General features: G+C 41.2%; 1 protein-coding gene across 2 annotated transcripts in view; it reads right to left on the reverse strand.

Moving 5' to 3' along the window:
* col24a1 (collagen type XXIV alpha 1 chain) overlaps positions 1-27,878 on the reverse strand; it is a 134,832-nt gene that overhangs the window by 82,284 nt on the left and 24,670 nt on the right. For both annotated transcript variants that reach the window (XR_013964517.1, XM_080770376.1), the window contains exons 4-8: positions 20,634-20,687; positions 16,230-16,283; positions 7,494-7,547; positions 4,877-4,930; positions 686-730 (exon numbers count right to left, since the gene is read on the reverse strand). Coding sequence is in view for 1 of the 2 variants with exons in the window: in XM_080770376.1 (XP_080626502.1) it covers positions 686-730; positions 4,877-4,930; positions 7,494-7,547; positions 16,230-16,283; positions 20,634-20,687 (261 nt within the window). In the remaining variant the exon portion in view is untranslated. The remainder of the gene's footprint in view (positions 1-685; positions 731-4,876; positions 4,931-7,493; positions 7,548-16,229; positions 16,284-20,633; positions 20,688-27,878) is intronic.

The following is a 27,878-nucleotide window of genomic DNA, read 5'->3' on the forward strand; positions in this document are numbered from 1 at the left end:
TGTAGAAGGCTGTGTTACAGGATGTGTAAATTCTAATTGCTAGTATTTTGATGAGGTGAAGAGTTTTCCATCACAGAGAGAGGGATAAACGGAGGATAAAAGCAACCACTGACTGGAGGGGACAGCTGAGACACTGAGGTAATTGGCTGCTGACACACAACCCACAGCTGTGTGTGAGTGTGTTTGGGTCCGTGCATGTGTGCTGCTTGCATGCGAGTGTGTGAGTGAGTGAGGCACATATTGCTTTTGCTTAAAACTCATTCACTACCAAAGACGTCTTTTGACATCATTCTTTCCAAAGCCGACACAGCCAAAGACGTCTTTTTGGAAGTGTTGTAAAAGAAAATACGCTAGATGGCGCTCTTTGCTAACTGTTTTACTCTCATTGCAACCAGGAATCAGGAAATCATATGATCACGTTACTGCACTTTTAGAAATGCCTTTATCTCGGCTTCTGTGTCTGTCCTCTTCCGCACGCGCGCACGCACACACGCACACACACACACACACACACACACACACACACACACACACACACACACACACACACACACACACACACACACACACACACACACACACACACACACACACACACACACACACACACACACACACACACACACACACACACACACACACACACACACACAACTCTCATGCACAGGCACTCAACATTACTCACTTGCTCTCCTGGTAGGCCCGATGGTCCTGGATAGCCCTTGAGACCCTTCAAACATAAAGAAAAACTCAATTATGACCCACACAATCTCATAACTACTGCTAACAAAACATATCACCAGAGGAAGACTGCCAGAGGATTTGTTGAATGAGGGTACATGACTGTGCATGTGTGTGTGTGTGTGTGTGTGTGTGCATGTGTGTGCATGTGTGTGCATGTGTGCATGTGTGTGTGTGTGTGTGCGTGCGTGATGCATCTGTAACCTTCTAATCTAGAGATGGGAATTATCGATTAATTCATTAATTGATAATTGATACGTTTTGATAACCTCATCTATCGACTAATCTGTTAGTTGATAAGTCGCATAATCATTTTCCTCAACGTCTCATAAAAATCTACATTTTGCTGATATACAGAAAGAATACAAAAGGCATAATATATTCCGTAATCAAATATTTATTTGACCGAGATACAGGGCCAGGCAATGGCATCTTTGTATAAAATTAAATGAAAAGTGCACTGTCTTGGCTGTCACATCACATGCAAAAGCAGAGATGTTTCTGTGGCTGGTCACAGACAGCATTACATTCACAGAAAACTGCCCAATGATGGAACCACAGAACTTTCAATTAATTGTTAACTGTTACGTTTATTTGAAGAATATCTTAGAGGCTTAACTATTAACATCATGTTCTTTTGGAATTTTGGTCCAATGGCTATGGCCTTTGCAAAGTTTGGGGAAAATGTATTCATCATAGTGACCTGCACATTCAGGTATGGGATACAATACAACTAGGTTCATCATAGTGACCTGCACATTCAGGTATGGGCTACAACTAGGTTCATAGTGACCTACACCTTCAGGTATGGGATAAGTTATGCGTCTAGCAAAAGCCAGGCTATTCCCACGCTGGCACACCCTGTCAATTGAGGCACAGCTCTCTTAACTAATGAGCGGTGCGCCTGTCACAGACATGCGCAAAGCAAGTTCAGTCAGGAAACGTTGCTGCAGTGCCGGCTGTTCATTGGGCCGCCTCAGCATCACGTTATCATTTACCTGATTCACTTCATCCAATCGCACACTCATTCCATCTTCATACTGGCTATTTAAACTGGAGGTTTGCACTGCTCAATCTGCCTACTCGTACTGACTTGCAGCATGATGAAATTGAAACCATACCTATATTAAATAGTTTATAGAATCAATATAACCAAATTAATATGTGATAACCCTTCCACAGTAGTAGCTTTTTCATATTTTACATTTTTTGCATATTTGCCTATATAATGCCTAATTTGCATATTTAAGATTTGTAATACAATAAATCATTGTCTTTGTGTAAGTAATCAACTGGAGAAGTTTCATGGCGATAACAATTTAATTATAGGTATGGTTTTTGATGTCAATTCATAATTAACGTTCCAATTTTGGAGCTCTGGCTCATGGACTATAAGAACCAAAAAGAACTGAACCGTTTCCCAACCGTATATATCCATATATGGAGATATAGTTTTGAGGTTTGAGGTCAGATGTAGGGTTGCTGGCCAATAGTGATGATATCAGGGATATCCATATATGGGCTTAACTGCGACAGCAGGTCGCATTTACTATGACAGGGTCTCAGGGTCTCCACATCTCCATCCCTGATGATGTCACATGATGTCACGAGACCTGGGCACCTTGATGGAAATGCTCGATTCCATAGTTAACTGTGACTTTCGGTCGCAACAAATATATAAAAAGAAAAATCTAATTTGTATAGCAAATTAGCATTTGTAACAAAATCCCAAAAGAACATATTTTGACTTTACATTTTTTGCATTGCATTTTGATGCAACCTACTGTACGTGCGTGTGTGCATTTGTGCATGTGCAAAATCTGCAAAGTATATAGTATCCACAAATCTGCACAGTTACAGTATACAGTATTTTCAGCATACAGTTATGCAGAAAGCAGACACTTCAGCTGTCTAGCTACTTCCTTCCTGCAGTCAGCAGTCCAAGGTTACAGTGAATGACCCTTGACCTGGTGTGGTCTGAGTCTGGCTGTCTATTACAGACTATATGTATGTGCGAGTACGACTACATGTGACTGAGGGTCAAAGACAACTATATATGCATATAGTTTTATTTTCTAGTTTCTGTTTTGATTTTAACTGCAAGACCACTTTGGTAGAGGTTTGGGTTGTGTTCTAACTCCAAATGTGGACAAGAAATCAAAAATAGAATAAAAAAGAAATTGATCATTCAAAATATGCTTGTCATTGACTTACATTGTACGCTGAAACAGCTCTCAAAGTCACTCTTTTAGTATGTAAACAAACACAAAGTTGATTCAGACAATATAGAACATCACCAAAACTCATACTGTTTCATATTTTTATAGAAAAATGTTAACTTCCTGTTGATTTTAATATTTAAAGATCTGGATCCGGATCCAGTCTGGGTTATCTTCCTAATAAAAATGGCAAAATCAACAGGAAGTTAACATTTTTAGAAATAAATAAAACAGTACGAGTTTTGGTGATGTTCTATATTGTCTAATCAACTTTGTGCTTGTTTACATACTAAAGAGTGACTTTGAGAGCTGTTTCAGCGTCAACGTGGAGCATATTTTGAATGATCAATCACTGGAGCAATTTTCTTTTATTTGTTGTCCACATTTGGAGTTACATCACGGCCAGGTAATACATATCCCAAACCTTTACCAAAGTTGTCTTGCCTTTTAATGAACAAAGGGTTAAAACTAAATTGTAAGGCCTGGGCTGCTGGCATAGAGGTTCAGGTTCGAAAACCCAGGGTTCGAATTCTGATCCCGACGACCTTTGCTGCATGTCACTCCCCATCTCTCTCCCCATTTTCTGTCAGACTACTATCCTATAAATAAAGGCATGAAAGCCGCAAAACAAATTTTAAAAAGTGGGATTTCTCTTTGACAGTTAGTTGGTGCACCACAACCCACAGTTTTGTTTGTGCAGCCAAACCCTGCAGTTAGTTAAATAAGTACTTATTCTCTGTGAAATAAACCGCATGTATTGTTTGTTATATGTGAATTTTTCTTCACTTAAGATCTTTTGATTTCCCTCTTTGACGTGATTATCAACAACAGATGTTTACAGCTCAGAGTCATAAGGTCAGGGCCAGGTCAGTGTCTTTTTGGGACAGCACGCAAACGTATTTGAACGGGACCATTGAGTCCGAGACCACTTCCGAGGTTGTGACATGTAAACCTTCACACTCAATAAAAGGCCCACTTGGGGGTAAAGAGCTTAGGCCCCAAGTCAGTAATTTCCTCTGAAAATACTTGGCGGGGGCACAGTTCATGTGCTGGGTATATTAGGTTCAGCTACTGCAAACACTGAGACGGCCTCCTGGGAGTCAAGGTGAGCGCCAGGTATGTGAAGAGCAGACCCAGAGATTCAATAGGAGGCTACATAGTGAGCTACAGTGCCATGCAGACACACAGTCATCTATGGGTATTGACAAATGGGCTTCCTTGAGAGGCCATACATTCAAGTCTCAAATATACCCTGATACTCAACACAAGGCTTCTATTACTCCCAAGTAGTAGACTACATATTCAAAGGACAATTATCAGCTTGGTACAAAATAAAAGCTGAAATAGAGGTCTGTGTGTTTTCAACTGTCTTGTGTGTGTGTGTGTGTGTGTGTGTGTGTGTGTGTGTGTGTGTGTGTGTGTGTGTGTGTGTGTGTGTGTGTGTGTGTTTATTGTGTGCATGTGTTTGCCTGAAATTCTTGCTTTGGTGTGGTATGACATTTTCTCATCTGAGGTGGCAGAGGATATTGAGCGTGTCATTGAAGCCAGAGTGCCTTTCCTCTTTAGGATGACCTTTGGCCCTGCAGCCTATCAGGTTCAGATGAGGCAGACGCCTGTCCAAAGACATTGGCTCCCTTGGACACGACACATCCTAACCGCCAGACAGATGGACAGACAGATAGAAGAGAACCCGAAATAGAAGAAAGATTGACTGCTGGTGTTTATTTCAGAATAATGACTAGCTGACTGTTCATTATACCTTGCATATAATATATTTAAAAATACAGATAAGGAGGGAGACATAGCGAGATCCAATTGGTGTCCATAGGTAGGTCGGTAGGTCAGGTATTCTTTTTCTTTTTTTTTCTTTTAAAAGAATCATCAAAACACAAGCAGGTTAACAGGTTGAAACTTACTGGCGGTCCTGCAAATCCATCTGGACCAGGCAAACCTGATGGACCACGTTCGCCCTGGAAACCAACAGACGAGAGAACAATCATATGACATTTGCAGGAAAGTTGGAGAAAATACACTACCAAGCACAGAGAGAGAACATAGGTGGGAAGAAACCAAAATGTATGAAGCATACCAAAGTCCTGACCTCACTCCCTTTGGAACACAGTTTTTATATGACACGAATCACACAATATAAAATTATTTTATTGGATTTCCAATATATGTCTAGATTCTGGGGACATCTGAATTCAATGTATGGTGGTGCTAACAAACAAGTTGTATTTTTTTTTAATATAATTTCCACCCAGTTTTAGCCCATTCATTGATTGATTTAGATGTCGTCAGATGTATGAGTTGGCGGAGATCTCTGATGGTCTGTCTACACTGAGTATATGAAACTATAGGGTCTAAATGTCTCAATTGAAGAGTAGAGAGACCACCTCCAACCACTGCAGATGGGCTAATATGTACAGTATATTGTATCTACTATACAGATTAGTTAAGATAAAATATTATTATATATGGGGCGGATATATACTGTAGTGTACTATATACTATTGTTTTTGGGGAAATTAAAAGTGCAAAATAGGGCAGATGGTTGAAAAGCGTGGTTCTACCTCAGATGAAGTCTGATGTTGACTTTAATGAGATCTTGTGCAAGTGACTTCTAATTGAAAACAGATGCCCAGCAATATTTAGCTATTATGAAAAATCTGATAAGGAGGGTCCAAGGAGGTGAGGAGGTAAAGAGTGATGAGGAAGACAATCTGATAAGGAGGGTCCAAGGAGGTGAGGAGGTAAAGAGTGATGAGGAAGACAATCTGATAAGGAGGGTCCAAGGAGGTGAGGAGGTAAAGAGTGATGAGGAAGACAATCTGATAAGGAGGGTCCAAGGAGGTGAGGAGGTAAAGAGTGATGAGGAAGACAATTTTTTTCTGGCAGACTTGCACAGAGACAGACAAACATGGTGGAAAATAGGAAGTATTACTGACAGCTACCCATCTATGTGCAATAGAATCATACCCGGAAGTTATGCGGGAATGCCTACTGAGTGGCAAAAAACTGACTTTCTGGCCTTGACAGCCCATACATCCAAACAGAAAAGTCCTATTTGATTGCATTCAATTACTTTAAAATTAAATTCACTTTGTCAATCACTTTGCCACTCTATCTGCCACTTTATGCATGCATGCTGCATACCCTCTATAATGGGTAGACAACAGGGATGTACAATTTGATCAGCCAATTGTATCAGCCTCAATATTGGCTGTAATAAACCCCAAATGTGGCTATAATGCAAAGATGTGATAACTTCAATGGACATCCCATGTTAAATTGTTTTCTCTCAGAGTCAGGAGTAATCGCGATTTGGCTCTTTCTGTATTATGATTGGATGTAGGAGAAAGACTCTGGTGTTAAGCTTGATTTATCCTTTGTTGCATGCTAGTGTCATGCCGAAAATAGCCAATCTACAAGCTCACAAAGAATCGCACTGCAGTGCGTTCTGAGCTTGCAGGTCAATTATTTTTGGCTCACAATACCGGCACTTAGGTATGAATCAATTCTAAGTGAAGACAGACAGATTTGTGAAAATCAAGTTGAGCCAGTGAGCTCGTATGGCAGGAAGAGGAGATTGGAAAATGAACAGTCGCTGAAGAATGAATGAAAAGCTTGAGAACAGACACAGACTAAATCTGTATAAAAGTTAATAAAAGTAATAAATGCACTTCCATTAAAATAGAAAAATATTTTATCTGTATAAACACTTCCATGTGTATTGAATACATAATCGTGCAATCCACTTCACGCCTTTTTAAATATATATATATATGTTTATTGGTAATAGGTTTCAACAATTTAGTACAGTTTGAACATACCATTTTCTTTTTTCATTTTCTCCCTCACCCCATCCCTCCCCCCAGTTATCGTCATCATTATATTTAGTTTTGACATACGCACACAAGCATAGCGCACATGCATGCACGTGCACACACTTCCTGAGTCCCAGTGAGGGGGAAGATAGCAGTCAACAGGAAATTGTTTGTGATGATTGATCTAAACAGCGGGAGTAGTAGGGTTAGTCAAGGTAAAAAGTCACATGACAGGTATCAGTGTCTAAAGAGTGATGAAGAGATGAAATTAAGTGAGGGTCAAGAGAGAGTACCGTTGAAAGAGAGTCTAGGTAAATATAGACAGACAGATCCAAATACAGAGAATGAGAGGCACCAATAGAGAGAGAGTGTGAGAGAGAGAAAGAGAGAGAGAGAGAGAGGATACAGAGAGAGAGAGAGAGAGAAAGAGGACACAGAGACAGAAAGGCGGAGAGAAAGAAGCGAGGGGAAAAGAGAGGGGGGGGGGTGAGAGAGATACGGACAGATATAGAGTGAGAAAGAGAGATACATGTAGCTGACACTCGAGAGTGAAAGTGACTGAGAGAGTGATAGTTAAAGTAAGGCAAAGTTTATAAAGCAGGTTTTAAAACAAGTGTACAAATGTACAAAGAACAAAATAATAAAAACAGGGTAAAACAGTAGAGAGTACAAGCTACAGAGGCAGATAGAGATTACATTACATTACCTTCTCTCCTTTTGGAGACTGGCCTGGTGACAATCCTGGGTCTCCCTTAAAACCCTGCCATGGACACAGAGAGAAACGGGTCAGGATGCAAACCAGACTACATTAAACCCATAGACGTTACAGCTCATAAATTCAGTAATTTGTTAATTTTCTTGCAATCAACAACTTTACAAAAAAAATATATTTCTTTTCAAAATCATAACCAAGAACTGATGTTCTGACTTCTGAAACAATGTAAGGAGTTTTGTTTCTGTTTTAGTTTTTACAGTACATTACCATGTGCTGAATCCATTAAATACAAGTTGAAGCCCACACACTCTACCTTTACTACTAGTATTTGAGGTCACAACCCATTTCCCACACTTTCCTCTGAGGACTTTAAGGAAGGAGGCTCATGTTTTCTCATAATAGAAAGTGACAGTTGTGGAAAGCACCATTCACACTGGGTAAGATTTGCAGACTTTTAGAATGTGTGGGCCAGGATCCGCGGGCTTTGGAGACATCACTTGGCCTTTCTGAATGATCTCTGCCATTCATCCTTGACTTAGGGCCGTCACGGCTTTCTGCCAGTCTGAACAGCTTTACGTCAACTGTGAAGGAACCCCCATGTGACATATTGACATAGGTGAAGGTGAGGACTTTTTCGTAAGCTTCTCTGACAACTGACATTGACTCACTCTGAAAAGAATGGAGGACTGAGAAGCAAAACTTACCACTAATACTAAGGACTTATTGTACAGCCATACATTCTGCTAAGTTTTGTACACAAAGGTGTACAAACAGCAAGATGCCCCCCACCCATTTTTAACATAAGCTTTTATAACATAATATAACAAGCTATAACAATCCAATGTATTCTCCAGACATGCAACCACACCCCCACACATGCATGTTGTAGTTACCGTAATATCATTGATGTTCCAGTATAAATGGCACTACACACTATTGTGTTTGTGAATCAGTGGACCATGACACAGGTTAACACAACTCTTCTTTACTTTCAAACTCAGAGTAAATAATATAACAACAACCGGAGAAGCAGCAACATCACATCATCATCATGTTAATCCCCCCAATCATCACAAGACAACAGGAATATGCAATGAGCGCAGCACCATCAAACAGCTGTCAGTGAGACATAACACACACATATCAGCACTACCAAAATCTCCATGCTTTTATGTCTAATCTACTAATCTGGAATTTATGACAATATCTAACATCTGACATTTCTAAATGTTGCTCTGTGAGAAAATGACACTTAGCAATTATGTAAAAATGTCTTTGAAGTTTCTGACTTCATCCAAATTGTTTGTCAGCCCACACCACATGTGATCCTAAGGAGCAGAGAACAAGTCCAACAGTCTGCCAATGTGACTGTGAGCCATGTAAAGTACTTTACCATGGAACATCAATATGACATTTTAACTCACGCCTCAAGACATTTTTAGCTTACAACTTGAGTTGGGTCAAAGCTAGATCTGAATGAATTTCTATTCAAAACCAATGAAACTCTAGAATCTCACTGGCAAGCTCTATAAGGACCAATATTGTCTATCCCACAAGACTGGTTTAAAACAAAATTCTCCAACAATTTCTTCCTAACTGAATTCCTACAGTATATAACTTTTGTGTCTAGGGTATCTGTATACAGTATGCTACGCCAGCCGAGCATTGGGTTCCACATTATATGCATTGTAGTTCTTCTGAGAATACTGGACTCTGTGACGCACAATTTCCTCAGAAAGGCTATTCCACTGAATTGCAGGCGCCACAGAGAAATTTATATTTACTCTGTCCCAGCCAAACATAAATTATGAACAGGTCTACTCCTACCTTAGTTTGCATGAAAGGAAGTGTTTCTGGAAACCTAGAACTGTCTTGTTTCCTTTTTTTTGCTGGAAAATCTATTAAATCTCAGCATGTACCAGTAAATGTTTTCATTCAAAATCATAGATTTTTCAGTAGTCTAGCCATTATAGATGGCTAGCAGACTACTGCAGAACCAGACCGCAAAAAAACAACCATTGTCCCAGATAAATCCAAATAAATCAACATAATTCTTGTCTTACATTATAGCATATTGGTGTGATAAGCCTGACCTCCAGAATGTGATGCTGAAACCAAGGGTTCATGTTGATACTCTCTTCTCAGTAGCTGTCCAGTATCCATCAGTGCTGATTACCTGCTGTTAACAGGTATTATACTTGCTTGGATTTCAGCATCACATTTCAATGGCTTTGACTGATGGTCATTCAGGCATACACCAGTTCAGGGTGGGAAGGTAGAAATCCCACAATAACAAACTAATGACAATGAGACAAACCAAGGTCAATTTCTGTTTGAAAAGTGTCAACAGGACATGGCTCAGAGTTAAAAGTGCTTTTCAGGTCCCTCGAGCATAGTGTCATAACATTTCAGTCTGTGCTTAAAACACATGTCACCTATGCCTTTTCAGCTTAACACAAGAGACCAAAAACACAGCTATGCTTGTTGATTTATTCACTGGATTTCACAATATGATATGTGGCCAGGGGATATGTGGCCAAATGGAGACAAAGAGTTCTCTCTATCCTGTCCCACCTCCACGCTGGGTTTGGGGTCTGAGGATGACTCATCAACAGATCACAGTGGTATTATAACCAATGATTGATTGAATGTGTGTGTGTGTGTGTGTGTGTGTGTGTGTGTGTGTGTGTGTGTGCGTCCATGTGTGCATCCGTGTGTGTGCGTGCATGCGTGTCATCAACCAGCCTCACAAACAGTCACAGCAAGTTCAAAGGTCACACCAGAACACATCCATCCATCTCCCAGTGGTCTGTTTGACTAATCAGAGAGGGAAACAGGACATTCCTCTCTTTATGTGTGCCACAAAGTGGGCGGAGAGAGATCCTAACTCAAAAATAGTGCTACATAAAGTGCTCTGTTCTTTAGCTGAAGGAGCAAACAAGTCCATGATGTATAACATTGAAAGATATGAGAAAGAATAAGGAGAGGTGGGAGGCAACAGAACCCATCGTTTTCGGCTTAGCAATTTCCTCCCGATTGCAGGGTGTGTGTGTGGCAACTCTGTGGTCGCCATTTGTCCCACAGCTACCACAGACGTCGGCATGGTGCGGCCCACATCCTGGTTTGACTGTGTCAACATGTCCTCTACATCTGGTCCCATCCGGTGGACACAATTGATCAAAACCACAACTGCTTTTATTTAAATTTCATCTATCCATGTATTTGCTTTGGACACCCACTTTCTGTGGGGACAGTTAGCTCTGTGATCAATCATTGAAGAGCCATGTTCGGTTCAAAACTGGAAATCAAATCTCCTTGGCGAAAGCGTGCTGCTTTTTGGTAACTTTTTCTGGCAAAAAACCGCACAGCAGATACAACGCTAATCTCAATGATGCCCACCTACAGTATATAATGCGTCTGTGTCTGGATTAAACACACAATACATGTACCCACTCTGAGCATCTATCACCAGCTTCTTTATTAAGGGACTTACTTCTCTGCCATGTTAATGCCATTTGTTGAGCAATTTAATCCAAGGCAGTCCTGTGAAAGCATCCAGTTTTAGTGTGGGTGGCAGCCCAAGGGGAAGAACATTGGCCTAATACTGTAGCAGGTCCCTCTATAAAGCCCCGCTTAATGCAAAGAGCCATCAATGAATGCTTGTTAGTAACCAGAAACAGCTGGGGTTTGGGCTATTTTCTTAATACCTAAATTTAGTTCCAAGAAGTAAAACAAACTCTCTCCGGAGGCCAAAGAAAGTTACAGACTTACAGAGATTGGATCTGCTGAGTGAAATTGAATGTCAAGTTAGCATCAAATAATCGTCTGGAATTCATTCATGAGTTTACATAGTTTAGTGGCAGATAACATAGGCATTCTGCTCACAAGGGGAGATCTAGCATGACATTTCATGTCAGTCCTCGTAGAGTTAATTGAATAAGATCCTCACAGCAAACACTGGATATCCACATCACTGAAGAACTCACCTGGGACTTACATACAGACCAAACTGTGAGGAAGGCACAGCAATATAGCTATTATCTCAGGGGTATGAAGAAGCTTGGTATAGGCCCCAAGTGGCTTCACAACCTCAGAATTACTGGCAGTAGATTGCTTAAATAGCTTCTTCCCCCAGACAATTAGGCAAACGAATAGTCCAGGGAAAATGAAAATATGCTTTGAAAATGTGAATCAATGTAGTTGGTGTGGATTTCATTGACAAGTTAATTAATTATTTGTTGGTCAATAAAACCATGAACTGGTGGCCCAGTCGGGGACGCTGTGGGCGTGTTCTCTCCTCTGCGTCATCAGCGCCCATACCCTAAGTGGGGTTGGCGAAAAAGCCTTTCTGTGGAGTTTGCATGTTCTTCCCGCGTCCCTTAGGCTAGGTACCCTCACAAAAAACATGCAGTAATCCTGGTCTCTATACTGCCTCCCCCTGGTCAGCCCGGGCACCTGATGGAGGGGAACGGAACTAGTTGGAATAACGTGTCCCTTCGCGCTAGGTGAGTGTCCTACAGGGGAAACTCCCCCCTGTCTGTTGACAAGAAGCAGCCTGCTCACTCCTCATGCATTGAAGGAAGCATGAACTTAGTTCGGGGCTCTCCCCAGGTTGGCAGAGGGAAAGTAGCGCCCAGGATTACAATTTACCAGGTGAAAAATGTGTTACAAAAATCGGGGGATAACATTAAAAAGAAAAAAAGAAGAAAAAAACATGAACTATACCCACTGATTTTCCAGTCTGCTCCTCATAAAGTTAGCCTTCTCTTTCTATGTTACATAGGTAATGATTGAAAGGGGTAGTTGGTTCAAACCTGGGATTGTTCAACTAGCTTCTGAGCCCTGCGGAAGTACTGTGGATACCATGTTTCTTCAGTAAAAGAAAAAGAGAGAGTGCCGGGGGGCTCTTGCTGTTTCAAAAATGTATATGATGTTTTTAGTTGACGGAGAGTGGAACAATGTGGGTCCAAGCCACATGCTTACGCATTATCTATAGAGGGTATGCGCGTGACATCATCATCAAACCAGGACGTTGTGCAGGAATGCCTACTGAGTGACTAAAAACTACTTTCTGGCCTTGACAGCCCATGCATCCAAACAGAAAAGTCATATCTAATTGCATTAAACAATGTTAAACTCACTTTTCCTGTCACTTTGCCACTCGATTTGCCATTCACTTTATGCATGCACATACCCTCTATTATAGCTCAAATAAAAATCATACAATAGGGCAAAGGCATAGAAATACCTTAAATATCTGTAACTACTCAAGAGGATTACATGCCTTAGATATCCAGGTATCCATTCAATAAGTTGTAGTTCCCATGCTCAGTATATCATCCACAATAACCTATTTAGGACAGAAATGTTATGTTGCTACAGTATATACTGTACATAGCAACAAGAACCCCAAAAGGGGTTCCCGTCCTGACTGGGATAAAGCACAAATATAAATACCGGTAGGTGTGTTCTATTTAGCAGCCTGTTACCTCTGATATAGAACCATGCTACAGTATATATATAATCTTTATTTCAGACAATAGTCCATATACATAAGATCAAAAAGACAAACAACATGGAAAAAGGGGTAAAAGCGAACAGTCAATACAATTCAAAGTGCAGTAGTCACAGTGGAACATATTCAAGCACTGACCTATCTGATCAGCAGCAGGCTGCTGAGCCAGTGTTTGCGCAGCCTATGCTGTATGATACTGTACATGGAAGTGAGAGGGTCACTGTCATTTTGCTTGCAGCATTGTAACTTTGTTTCCAGGTTGCTGCATTACGTATCTCCCACTAAATGTTTCCCACTCACATTCAAAACAGTATTATAAAAGGAAGCAAAGACGCCTTTATGTTTCAGGTAATCAGAACCAAGACATTAATTGATGTAATATAAATCAGGACCCACATCAGCACGATACTTCCTCTCTGTATGTATCCTCCAATGCATGAAATTTAATTTATCTGAAAGCAGTGTTAAAATATGTATGGTGGTAGCCTTAAAAACTCAACCAAAACTCAAGGGCCTGTTCACATCCTTACTGTACCTCTGTACTGTACATTGTTTGAATACACTGAGACGTGTGACGTATGTGCTTTATAGGGCAGGCCAGGTAGTGTCAGATGATCACTCTGAGATCACAACTTAAAGCAACGCTTCCCTGGCACTTAGACAGTGGAACACCTGGATAGCAGATGCCCATTATCACACACTGAGTAAGCCTACAGAAAGAACATGAAAATACAACCAGACTTGGAAAAAAGAAATAATACAATGGATAACCTCAGGGGGAAAAAACACATGAGGTCAGCCATATAATAGCATATCTTGTCAATGATACTACTTTCAACTTTTTAGGGTTTTTTTTATCCTATTTTGTATTTTCCTCACAGTTTTGCAAACTCCCTGCAGTACCAGCAAGGGGTTCGTAAACCCTTGCTATACAGGCTATTATAACCATCACCAATTAACTGAAATGAACAAGCATACATGACAATGTCTCTTTGAAGGCAATTTAAGAACTGTAATGCAATTCAAGGGCAATAAAATAGACAATGTAACTACTGCATATGAGGGAGGGCAGGCAGACGATGGTATGAACTCTATCAGAGCACAAGAGGAGACAGCTCCCATTTACAAATAATAAAAACAGACCAATGGATTAGCATGGAGTCAAAGGCTTGGCTTCAGACTATCTATAAATCAAATATATTTTGCTCTCTTCTCTGTCCTGTCAGTGTCTGTCTCCCACCTCCCATTCTCTCAACAACCACCCACCCTCCATTTGTCCCAGATGATTGCTAGAACTGCAGAATGACATGCCGTAAACTACCTCGGGCATAACAGGGAAGCTAAACCTCCTCTAACTCCCAAACTCTTAAATCCTCATCCAATGTACACTAATGACTCTCTAAGTCATAAGCCCACCATTCCTACCATTATATACATCACCACTACAAAGACGGGAAATTATAGCTGTACGAAATTGCATGACTCTCTCACTTGGCATCTAGATTGTCAGAACATATGGGCCCCAATATCATGTTAGGGCCCCAGTGTTTCAGCTTGAATATCATAACACCATTCCTCACTCACAACAGTTTAACTTGATTTCTCTCTGGCTAGGATACATAGTGCAGACCTTGGACCACGGAATTAAAACAGTATACAGTAAATAAAGGAAAGCTTGCATGTCTTTATAAACATAAATGGTATCATAAACCATATGTTATGTTTTCATCCAAATCTCTTTCGGTGTTGGTAACAAACAAAGATAAATTATATGCAATATCTTGCACGCTACCTAGAAAACATTTAAAAATAGTGAAAATATCGACACGTTGTGAACTTGTAGATCGCCTATTCGGGCTATTTAAAAAAAAAAAAAAATCTAAACTGTAAAACAATGTCTAAGAAGTGTAGGCATAAGAGGTCTTACACTGTGGCTACTGGCTACAGAAAGTATCTCCTGGTACTGCAGAGAGAAACACTCAGCTCTTACCCTGTGGCTACAGAAAGTATCTACTGGTGCAGAGAGAAACACTCCTAGCCTGACAATCAACCTGAATTCTCATTTTGTTTCACTCAAGGCTAGTGATTCAGGGGCTGGAGCCAGGCTAAAACCCTACTGTTCCCTCACAGAAATATATTGCCTTGGTTTATAGCTCAACCAGTCAGACAGTGAATGTGTACGGTAGGTTGGAGGTTTACTAGAGGTTCCGAGGTCAACATATAATTATAACAAGAATCACAAGCACAATTTATTTGAAACTACCCCTGAAATGACAATCTCTGTTTCCAACCAGTGCAAAAAAAGCACTGTTGTTTTAGTGGAAAACCCAGTGGTATGATGGATGAATATAGCCTTGTTTAGACTTGTTAAAGTGCCACAGGCCAATTTCCTCCTAAATAATGATGATTGGCTATTACTGTTATATATCCTGTTTTTTCTTTCTTCCAAAAACTGTGAAGTGTTAAAATTCTGACAGTGCACATCCAACAGCTCATTATGAATAGTGGCTTTGACTTCATCACTGCCTACTTGCATCCCTAATCTCCATTCCTTCACCAAAGCACTTTGGTCTCCTTTGCCAAATAGAAATAGCGATCTTTTAAAATACTTCTTGTCTTAGTAGAAAAGCAACAATGCTGGTGTAACTAGGAAATTAGCTGCAAAAGCTTTCTTCATGCTTAGTTAACATAAATAATCAAGAAGTTCCACATTCTTTTGACTATACTTGTGCATTCACTTTGAGCATGATGTGATCCGTGTTTGAGTGGTGCAATTCGATATTAAGCCAATGTGATTGGAGGTACAGGTACGTCTGTTTCTATTTACACGTTAGCCAGAGAAACACTCAGCTCTTACTCAGCTTGCAATGGGTAAGTAAATACATAGACAAGAAAGACATTCTCCCAAATTTTGACCACATCGGGTGGTACCCAAGTACCCGACATCATGGCACTGCATCTTTAAAGAGGAAAAAAGCAATTGTTTCACTTTGCTGAATTGGCAGAAGAAAAAAAAACATTCAACTATTCATTTTCTTCTGAGAGTGAAAGAGCTCGTGTGAGAACATGACATTGACCATCCCCAGCTACAGCTGTCCCTGAGGCTGAGGGTACTCGTCTGGCCCTTGTCTCCCCCAGATACTAACCAGGAGCTTGTCTGGGGCTCACGGGAACCTGTCTGTACCACATTTATATATGAGAGGACAACTCACCTTGGGGCCAGGTGGACCAGGCAATCCTGGATTTCCATGTGGACCAGCGAGACCCTGGAACAGATGCCAATACAGATAGGGTAGGAGAGAGAGAGAAACACAGAGGGAAAGAAGAGGGCTTAACTAATAGTACATCACAATGACAGCCCCAGTATTTACGGTGAGTCAGATGGAGCTAAAACGTGGAGCTGATGTACAGAGCCATAAGGTGAAAGGTGTGCTTATATAGAATGAGTGATGGAATGCTGTCTCGCACATTGTAAGTAGCTCTGGATAAGAGTGTCTGCTAAATTGTATTACAACAGCAGCCGTGGTATGCAAATGCAACACATGCATACTTGCACATGTGCGCGCACACACACACACACACACACACACACACACACACACACACACACACACACACACACACACACACACACACACACACAAACATGCAAATGCATTTACACACAGTCACACACATGCATACTGCATACCTAAAAACCACATTCCTTCACATCTGTAGCCCTGCTGTTCAGTGGCTGGGAGGCAGTGCTTTCTCTGAAAACAGCCCCTAAGGTTAAACTACCCCATAAGGTTAAACTACTGTCTCATTTCAATTTGTTGAATAAATAAATAAATAAATAAACAAACAAACAAATAAATAAAATGCTGAATTGTTGTGGCTAAATTGGACAGTGTAGAAAGATACGTTAAAATCACCAACCCATGGCTGAATGGTTTAATTATTTTGGCTCTGCAAATGGTTGTCACAGAACACTGATAATGTGTCATGGATATAAGCAGTGGTACTGCACAAAACTCTGAACTGATGATGCGTGCAACCAGCTGCATTTAACAAGCCATTCACATAAAATGAAAAAAACTAAAAACAATCATTCTCATGGGAAGAATTATGAAAATGCGAGTCTCAGTAGAGTGGGTATTACAAATAGCTGAGGCCTGGGGGACAAACTTAAAAATGACTGTAACCACCTCTGACATAATACACCCTATTACTGTATTTACAACCTCACTGGCAAATATTTCAGGTAACCTGTTATTAGAACCTTGAAATGCTTCTGACACTAAAACTATGACTTCAACACTGTACTGACTGATATCCTAATACTGTATACCATGACTATTTCAAACTAGTCCGGCAGCCGACAGGCTTCTTTTTTTTACAGTAGGGAATTTGGTATATATAGTCTTTTTTATTGTCCTAAAATATTGTCTATATACATACAGTCATGAATCCACTTGCTGACCGGCTGTCACTATTGGGCAATTTTTTTATAGGGGTTTCTTGTGACCCTACCATCAACATCCTATGGCAGGCAAAAAATGTCAAACTTTCGTTTTGCTTTAAGTAGCATGTGACATGTCAAACTAGGGAGTTTTCATGATTCTGAATCCATTCCAAGCATTAGTTTTGCACAAAATACACTCCTTGGGCTAAAAGCAGCCATAGCCACTTGCCCAAATGTTCCCAAAATGTGCTGACCTCATCACATTTGTCATTTGACGTCTATGGCCATGTTTAGCCCAAAGAGTGCATTTTGTGCAAAACGAATGCTTGGAATGGATTCAGAATCATGAAAAACCCCTAGTTTGACATGTCACATGCTATTTAAAGCAAAAGGAAAGTTTGACATTTTTGCCTCCCATAGGATGTTAATGTTAAGGTAGGGTCACAAGAAACCCCTATAAAAATAATTGCCCAATACTGACAGCCGGTCAGCAAGTGGATTCATGAATGTATGTACCGGTATATAGACAATATTTTAGGCCAAATATATATATATTATACCAAATTTCCCACCCGTCCACCTCGGCTGCAGGACTAAACCTTTGCCTCAATTATGGTTAGTTATGGAGCATGTAGATTAACACCACCAATGTACAACGAAGTATAATAAATATACCCGCTTCTTGATTTTGATTAACCTATACATGCGCAGCAAAATTAAGTCAGTTATAGTTTTTCGGTTCTGTCTTGATATATTTTTGGGTAATTGCCCAGCCCTACAGTACATCCTAGACTTCCTCAATTGATTCTAGTAGTTCACGTCCAACGTTCCGGCCCAAGAAAGGACGAGAGTTTGATAATGCTAATCAATGCAGACAGGATGCTGAGCCAGCAGACAGAGACATAACCACAGCACCACACACTGCCCTTTACTTCCCACCACATAATACTCCTGGGCCTCCTTCTGTCTCCACTTTATGACTCACCCTAAATGGGGTTTACTGTACATTCTGCAGCATCCATATGCTTTCCCTACTTTTTACTAGGGGCTTTTACTGCTGGAGTTGCGTGTGTGGGGGGGAGTCTGCGTGTGCGACTGCGAGCGCACGTGCAAATGTGTGTGTGTGTGTGTGTGTGTGTGTGTCTGTCTGTCTGTCTGTCTGTCTGTCTGTCTGTCTGTCTGTCTGTCTGTCTGTCTGTCTGTCTGTCTGTCTGTCTGTCTGTCTGTCTGTCTGTCCAATGTGTCCATCAGTCTTTGAGCTTGCCTTCCTGTCGGCCTGCATAAAATGAAGTAGCCAAAGTGAAGGTACAAGTAGACAGTAAATAAAAGGAAGGCCTAGTTCTGAATGCTATTATTATATTAACTAGAAGCTTGTTGAGTGAGTAATTTGGAGCTTGCGTGTGCTGTGAGACCCTGTGCAAAGCTGTCTGGATACGGGATGCACACGCAGATTAGACACACTAACGGACCGACATGCGGAAACAACGGTTGGACATGCGGTTGAACATGCACTGCTCCGTGGCTGTAGTTAGGGTTAGGTTAGGGTTTGAGGTAGGTTGTCGGTCTAATGACAGTCGGACCAATATCATGTCTAAACTAAAGCCTGTCTGCCAAATCACAGGTAGCAAGCTAACTCACTTAACAAACTCACAATCATTGATTCAGTTATGTATAATCGCCTTTCCCTCATTTAATGTACTTCGACCAAACACTTTGTTTTAAAGATGCACTGAGGTGTGTGGCAGGGACCACACCGTCTATCGCCAATCGTCTATCGTCTACTGTCAATCGTCTATGATGTAGTCTCACGATCACAGTGGAGACACACCGAGTGCTGCTGCCTGCCGCTTGCATCTGGAAGTGTTTGCTCAGTCCACCTCAACGCTCCAAGGCCTCCAGGAAGTAAACAACACTGCAGGCATCCTCTCCACAGACTCATCTCATTCTTATGCATCATTTTGCAAACAAAAGCCTTGTCCCTGATTTCAATCATGAATGTAAACAACAAACATGTCTGTCATCACCTTTCCCCCCGTGGTCCCTCCCAGCTGGAGCATGCCGACAAAGCAGCAAGGAGGTAAGCCACATATGGCCGGTGTTACATGCTGGTCGCATACATAGCATAGGTGAGAGTACATTGGACGAACGTTCACAGAATGTTTTAGTGCCGCTGATGAGTACAAGTAAGTTTCTACGAGCCTTCAAGGCCAATAAACCTGACCTTAACCTCTTCCTTGTGACTAAGCTCTTGAGCTTACAATACTCCCCTGTCCCGAACTGGCCCCTGGAACAGCTGCTTCAAAGGTCATTGTGACACCCTGACTTATCTAAAAAAGACAACTACAGCATGGTCCTCCCATATTCACTGGGATCTGGAAGACGACCTTTATGTTCTTTCATTTCAATCCTTTCCTTTTTGAGTGGTGCAGCCACTCCAATGAACAGCAATGTGTGTGTCTATGTCTGCCTGTTTAGGGTCCCTATGTCTGTCTGTCTGTTTTTTTAGTAAGGAACAGCAATGTGTGTCCCTATGTCTGTCTGTTTAGGGTACCAACAGGCACGCACGTACGCACGCATGCACTCACTCACTCACTCACTCACTCACACACTCACACACTCACACACTCACACACTCACACACTCACACACTCACACACTCACACACACACACACACACACACACACACACACACAGCACCACTCACTTCAGAAAGGTCTGATTTCCTTAATTGATTATGATCAGTGCCTTTCTACAGTATGTGTTGTCTGTGCTCCACTTATTTGGCATCAGTCTGTACATGTGTACTCTTTGATGTTCATACTTTTAACTTATTACTATGCCAGAGAAAGTTCAACTTGTCCAGCTATGCTTGGAATTACTTCAAGTGTGAAAGGTGATGACAACAACACCAGTAATGTTCCCCTTTTTATCGCTTGTAGTCCACAGTTAAGCCTGATTTTCACATTGTGTGCCAGTGTCACACACCAATTATATCAGATCTACAAGCTCACAACACAGCTATTTTGGCACCTGCGTGTAACTATATGTAATTAACTCAGGCTTACATGCATTGATTTAGCTCCATCATGACCCCTGCTACAGTATATAGGCAATATGCATGATTTCCATTGCATGGCATGCTATCCATTTTAGGCACAGTTTACTCACCCGAGGACCTCTCTTTCCTGGAGGGCCAGGTAACCCTGGAGCACCCGAAGGACCCTAGATCGGGGAGAGATAGAGAGAAAGCAACAGATGAAGACAGAGACAAATGTGGGAGACAGAAAGAGAACAGGAAAAGTAGAGAAAAGATAGGGAGAGGAAGGGGGGTATGTTAATGGCAAGCAATAACATGTAGTTCACTGTCCAGGCCTTTGTGATGATGAGTATGTGCTATATTTATGGAAGAGCTATTAAGTTCAAAGAAAGAAGCCAAGTGTTTTCAACTAAAAGCACTATTAGGGAAGCTTTGTGCCAGGAGGGTCAAGTTACATTCTCTGGATGAGCCAGACGCCACAAGCCTTTGGTGAACTCTGGGATTAACATAAAAGTTTGTCATGGAAAAAATACCCAGAAGCAGGAAACACATGGAATGATTACACTTCATAGTTGGTTGGATGCAAGAAAGGAGGAAGAAATACAAAATAATTCACACATCTGCATTCAAGATTGCAAACTAACGACGGGCCTCATTTATCTATATTACCATACTAACAGTCTAACATATGACACTTTATAATGGAGATCCCTAATGAATGATCGTTATATGTAGCCCACCACACACCGGCTGCGTCCGCGGACACAGTCGCCTCCATTATTTTCAATGAAAATATGGCACACCGGCTCCGTCCGCCGCGTCGCGCCGCGTCGCCTGGCGCGCCGATCCATTACAGACGGTGTGTGATGGGCTTCAGACGGATGGACCATCCTCCCTTAAGCTAATTTTAATCTTAAATAAAACATCTTAAAACATCTGGGCATTATGACATGCCCAGAATAAGGACGCTAGGGTTCAAGTGGTTAAAGCCAGTGTGAAGGCAATACACTGTGATCCCTTAATAAATCACATACAGTATCATTGTCCTTATAAGCTGGACATTCTACTAAGTCAAGTTCTCATTTAAATCACACGTTAAAAATGCCCAGTATAACTAGTTTCTTACTTTCTTCACGTCGTTCAGTAGTTATACTACTGAACGACTGTAATGGTATAGTGAATAGTGACTAGTTCAGTAGTTATACTACTGAACGACTGTAATGGTATAGTGACTAGTGACTGAAGCAAGTGGCCAAAACAGAGGAGGAAGGGTGGGTGGCACCAATAAGTATTAGCCTAAATTAAGCAGAGTTTAGGGCTAATCTAAGATTTGTTGATCCAAGTTTTAATTTAATTTTAACAATGTCTAGACAAGACTGAGCTTCTCTTCTTCCCAGCTAAGTCCTGCCCCATGCAAGAGCTAACAAGTTCCATAGACAAAGTCTTGTTTAACTTCGTTTCCAACAGCCAAGAACCTTGGTATTGTCCTGGACAGTCAGCTCTCATTCAAAGCACACATTAAAGTGGTCACTCGATCCTGTAGGTTTACACTCTATAACATTTGACAAATTAGACCCTTCCTCACCCAGCTCCTCATATCAAAACTTGACTATTGTAACGCTATCCTTACTGGCCTACCGGCATGTGCACTTCATGCCTCTCCAATTGATCCAGAATGCTGCAGCTCACATGGTCTTCAACTAGCTCAAATTCTCACATGTCTCCCCCTTCTCTGCTCCCTCCATTGGCTCAAAACTCTGTTGCTGGCCTTCAATGCAACCAAAGGTATGGCACCCCCATACCTTCAAAGTCTGATTGGACCCTACAAACCATCCCGCTCGCTCAGATCAGCCAATGCAGGGAAGCTGGAAGAACACTCACTAAAAATGCCAGGACAACGCTCCACACGTCCCAAACTCTTCTTCCTTCTGGCTCCAAAACTATATGGAACGCATCAGTGGCGTAACATAGGGCAGTGCAGCCAGTGCAAAGCACTGGGGCCCAGCGCCCCCTAGGGGCCCATGAGGGGAAGGGAAGAAAAGAAAAGAAACAGCTGACGGGCGCTGTTTTGTGAATACACACACACACATACACACAAGCAGAAGGGGCAGCTAGCTGAGCTATGGGAACAGGAGGAAGACATGGAACCTGGTGTCTAGCAAGGCGCTAGGCACAGCTCATTGGTCAGTACTCTTCATAGGCATGCAGCAGAGCCAATCATTATGCAGTATCATATCTTAGCAACTATTTCACCACGCTCCGGTCCACAACATTGAAAAAACAAATGGACGCTGTTGTTGACAGCCAACTTAAGTGCCAACAATCTTATCAGAAAGTTCTAGTAGTGAGATAGAACTAAAAAAAGAAGAAAAACGAAGTGCAGAGCTGAGTGGGAAAAATATTCGGTGTATTTTTATGAAACAAAAGCTTTTCAGTTTCAAAGTGGATATTCAAGCTTTCCCTACAGCTGCAATGTTGGTGAGTTTAATGTTGTTTAATGCAAGCAGATGCAAATTGATGGTCACTTTATATCATTATAATAAATCTAGAGTTGCAAATTGCAAAGGACTGTGCTGTCATGTGCCAGTTAGCCCTGACAGGGACACATATAGTGGCATCATTTACTGATGTTTGCACTGCATTAATGTTATATCTCACCATACCTGTCACTGTAGAGTGCAGAGCACTCATTCTCCAAGCTAAAGTTGATAAAGACTTATTTAAGGAGCAGCATGGGACAAGAGACTCAGTGGACTGGCTACGCTTTCTATTGAGAACTGCAGAGCGAGGGCTTTGGACCTGAGAAGCATCATAAATGACTTTGCTGAGTACAAGGCCCGTAAGGTGACCTTCTAATAAGTGAGTACATCCATTCCATGCTGTGGTTTTATAGTGGCATATAATGAGCTGTGTTTTTTTATTTTTATGTTTGATAGTTTGGAGACATCAGGCTGTGGTAGTTTTGTTTTTGTGCCCAAGTCAGGGCAGGTTGTTTATTGATGAATATACTGTATGGACACTGAGCTTGGCAGCTGGTGCTGTCTGCATGTGGTGCTGAAAGGCTGGTGCTAGTGTGATTGATTGAATTTTTTTTTTTTGCAGAATTACAGTACATTTTAAGCACAAACTCAATTACAACGACTGTTAACTTACTCAATGCTGTACCATATGTTCTCATGCCAATAAAGCCCCTTTGAATTTAATTGAATAATTTAATTGTGTGGCCGGTCACCTCACCTGTAATGTTAGTTTATACCTATTGTGTGTGTGTGTGTGTGTGTGTGTGTGTGTGTGTGTGTGCGCGCGCATAGGCACGCGCACGCACACTTGTTTATGGCGGTGCCGCGGTGGTGGGGGGCCTACAAAATATTCTCGCACCGGGGCCCACAATGACCTCATTACGCCCCTGGAACGCATAGAACTGCAGGCTCACTCCCAATCTTCCGCCGTAGTCTGAAAACCCACCTCACCATCTTATCCCGTAGCACTTGCCCTAGTCTCGAGTCTCTCGACAACCTTACAGGCATATGCAAAGGCTCAACTTTTCTTTTTTATGTAGACATATCACTCCATAGTATATACACATATATACACAGTTTCATTATATAGATATTCCACTGTTAGACAGATGTTACTGTAGGTTTGTAGCTTACGTATGATCCTTGATGACTATTGTTTATGTACTTGTATTAACATGTGTTTACTGTAAATCGCTCTGTATTAAGAGCGTCTGCTAAATGCCTAAATTGTAAATTGTAGTTGTGTTTCCCCCAGAACAGGGACTCTAGTGTTCATGTGGTTAATTCATGGATGAATTATTATTTTTGGCTGCCACGTTGAATTATCTACATTGGAAATAACAATTCAAGGATAATCATTAATCATAGTATCATACTATAGAACATTTTCTTTATTATGTATCAATTCAGATTTTATTTAAACCCATGATCGGAATCAAAACATGAGCAAAACCAGACAATAACACTGGAGCATAACTTCCATTGTCCTAAACCTGTGTGCATAAGATAGCAAATATAGGGAAAGCGCATCAACAGGCCTACAGACACACCTCCTCCCGCAAATATATAGCTGACGTCATGAAGTTGGACAGATAGTTAATACCTATAATAGATGATCAGCTCCCTCCCTGCACAAGAGAGAAAGAAGGTGGCAGTATTTCACCAGGGGAATGACATGTGTTAGTTTAAGCACCTGTTGATACATGAAAAGAAATAAAAGCACTTGGACATGCCATCACCATACCTCTAAATCAATCCACCGTCCTGCCAAAATATCTTCTTTCATATAGCTATCCTGTGAGTGACTATGGGAGTAAGCCAAGCCACTCTCAGCATATTATTATGTATTATGTATCAATTCTAATTTTATTTAAACCCATGATTGGAATCAAAACATGAGCAAAACCAGACAGTAACACTGGAGCATAACTTCCATTGTCCTAAACCTGTGTGCATAAGATAGCAAATGGGAAAGCGCATCAACACGCCTACAGACACACCTCCTCCCGCAAATATAGGAGTCGGCAAAATGAATAGTGGGTTGTGTGGCCGCAAGATAATGTTTACGCATAGTGGAAGCTCCTAAATGCGACAATGTTTATTACTTGAGGATAAAGCATGGCATAAGATGGAGCCCAGGATAGCAAATTGTACGGGGGCATGCCTCTTAGTCTTACACAATGCTAAATCCCCAAATTACAGATAAAGTGCCCCTGACGCAAGATAGGGCAGGGCCCCTTGTTTTGAACATTACTTTCCTGTACGTTCTTCCTGTAAAGTATTCAATAAATCAATCAAGCAGCATGCAGCATTATCAATCAACATTACTCAAGTCCTCTGTGTGACTGTGTACTTCCAATCAATGCTCTATACAGACTGTATTTAGGTTCATGTAAATTAGGACGCATTCTGGAGGACCTCTTTTAAATGTCAGACATGAGAGACATAGTCAGAAAGCAACTAGAAAGAACCAGCTGTTTGTTCCTCTGTTACACTCCCACACACAGAACCAATGGAAACTGTGAGCACTGCGACATTCACCACAACAACAGGGCCTTAAGAGATCATGAAAAGAAAAAAATAATAATTAAAGTTCACGCTTGCTCTGTTACCACCAAGGCAGAGTCACATTCTTCTCAGACAAATCAATTCAACGCATAGAATTGAAGACCTGCATTCTGGAAAAGTGACATGAGCATCATGAATCATCTTCGAACTGCCAAATTCAGCTATTTGCTATTACTATTGGTGCAAAAAAGCCCCTGTATTGTATCCTATCATATCATCAACAAGTGAGCTGTCTGCTATAGGCAGACCTAATAACAGACGGTGGAAGTGAGATTTCCGAGAGGGGAAATGCATTAGGAAGGTGATGAGTGACTTACGTCTACACTTCCATCCCTTCCATCCTTTGAAGCTCAGTCCAGAGAACTCCATGCCATCCTTATAATCAGATACCAAGTCAAGACTCAGAAGTTCATAGTAATAAATGGGTTGTGCCTCTCACCAAGTTGCTCTTGGTCAGATAAGCATGTTGCTCATTAGTGCTAATATTCGCCGACTACCTTTTCTCACTGAGTAAAACTGAATTAAAAACGAAATAAAAACGAAGCTATGACGACTAAAACTAAGACTAAATATATTGACAATCTCATCAAAAATAAAATATAGACTAAAATGTTAGGGACGGAATAGTGGAGAAGAGAGAACTAAAAGACAAGCCATTGTATGCTTGGTTGCATGCTGAAAATACTGTAGCAGATCTGCAAGCTCATAATGTGTCGCCATTTTCAGCATGCAACCACCTCTAAAGTCAGTCATTACGACACCATCAAGGCCTGCTAAAATACATTTTAGTGGACTAAATCAACTGCAGATTTAGTTCACTCAAATCTTATGAGATGTGACATTTTGATACTTTGTGTTCATGGGTAGCAATTAGCAAATCACTCTATGTTTTTCTTTTTGAGCGGTGCCTCCGCTCCAATACGCAGCTATGTGTGTCTGTCTATCTAATAAATCTATAAGTTTATTATCTGTCTGTCTATCTGTAAGTCTGAGCACGGAAAGCTGCAACACGGTAACTCTGTCACTTCTCGACCATTTCGGATGCGGGGCGGCTCGCCGGAACCAGGCCGGCCCCCTGGGCGCGTTCCTGGGGGTCTGGATGTTGCGGGGACCCCCACACGGTACAGAAGCACCGCTCACTTCACACAGGTGTGATTTTTTAGTGTTATGTAACAGTAGAAAAAGATTATTAGAAAGTAAGTCTCAAAGGATGGCCTACAAGAATGTTCTTTATGCCTCTCTGCAGTTGGAAACAGAATACATCTGAATCTTATTCTACATTTCCGCATATGGAGTGGAACAGTCAAGCAATAGTGCAGCAAGCAGTAAAAATGCAAGTTAAAAAAAAAGCAGAGTTTAAACATGCATCATGTAAAACTGTTACCCTATTCATACCACACTGTTTGTGTGGTCACGTCTACAAAACTAATCTTTTTTGTTCCTTCAGTGAAGAGGACCATCTAGTTTTGAAGTTCTAAACTAAACACAAACACACTAATCCACTGACCTTCATCTGAACCTGTATTCAAAACACCACTGCATCAAAGCAGTCAGTAGCAGACTGAGCCAGTACATTAGGACAAAAAAACAGCAGAAAAGAACAAACACAATGCATCATTTGCCAAAGATCCTGGGGACCTACAAAAAAATGTTCACAAGTTCAACCCATATTGATTCCAGACCATAGAGAACCTAGACTGTATAGTTCTAAGCATGCTGCACACAGCATAATTCTGATAACTGAAACTGACTCTTGTGGGGAACTTTTTACACTGCTGTTTATGCTAAACTATGGTGGGAAGTGAGGACGAGCTGCAACTACTGTGGATGTCTTAAGGTGCTTAAAGTCACAGGTGCTTTATAGCTGAGGTAATGCCATGGAAACTCTGGCATATCAGTTCACTGATCTAATATCACGCACATCCCAAGGCTTTGATCTGGAAAGACAGAAGGACCTGACACTTTTACATGGAAACATAAGCAACAAGAGCAAGATCTCATTAAGAGAGTGGCAGGTTGTTTCCTCCATGGTTCCATGGGATGGAGGCCAAGCTAACATAGCAGCTACAGTAGCTGACGTCATGAAGTTGGACAGATAGTTAATACCTTTCTCACCAGTCAGACTATATTGTATCTATAGATAGATAGATGATAGATGATCAGCTCCCTCCCACAAGGCAGTATTTCACCAGGGGAATGACATGTGTTAGTTTAAGCACCTGTTGATACATGAAAAAAATAAAAGCACTTGGACATGCCATCACCATACCTCTAAATCAATCCACCGTC

Source organism: Protomyctophum bolini, assembly GCF_963924005.1.
Source record: "Protomyctophum bolini genome assembly, chromosome: 8".
In the NCBI taxonomy this organism is placed as follows: Eukaryota; Metazoa; Chordata; class Actinopteri; order Myctophiformes; family Myctophidae; genus Protomyctophum; species Protomyctophum bolini.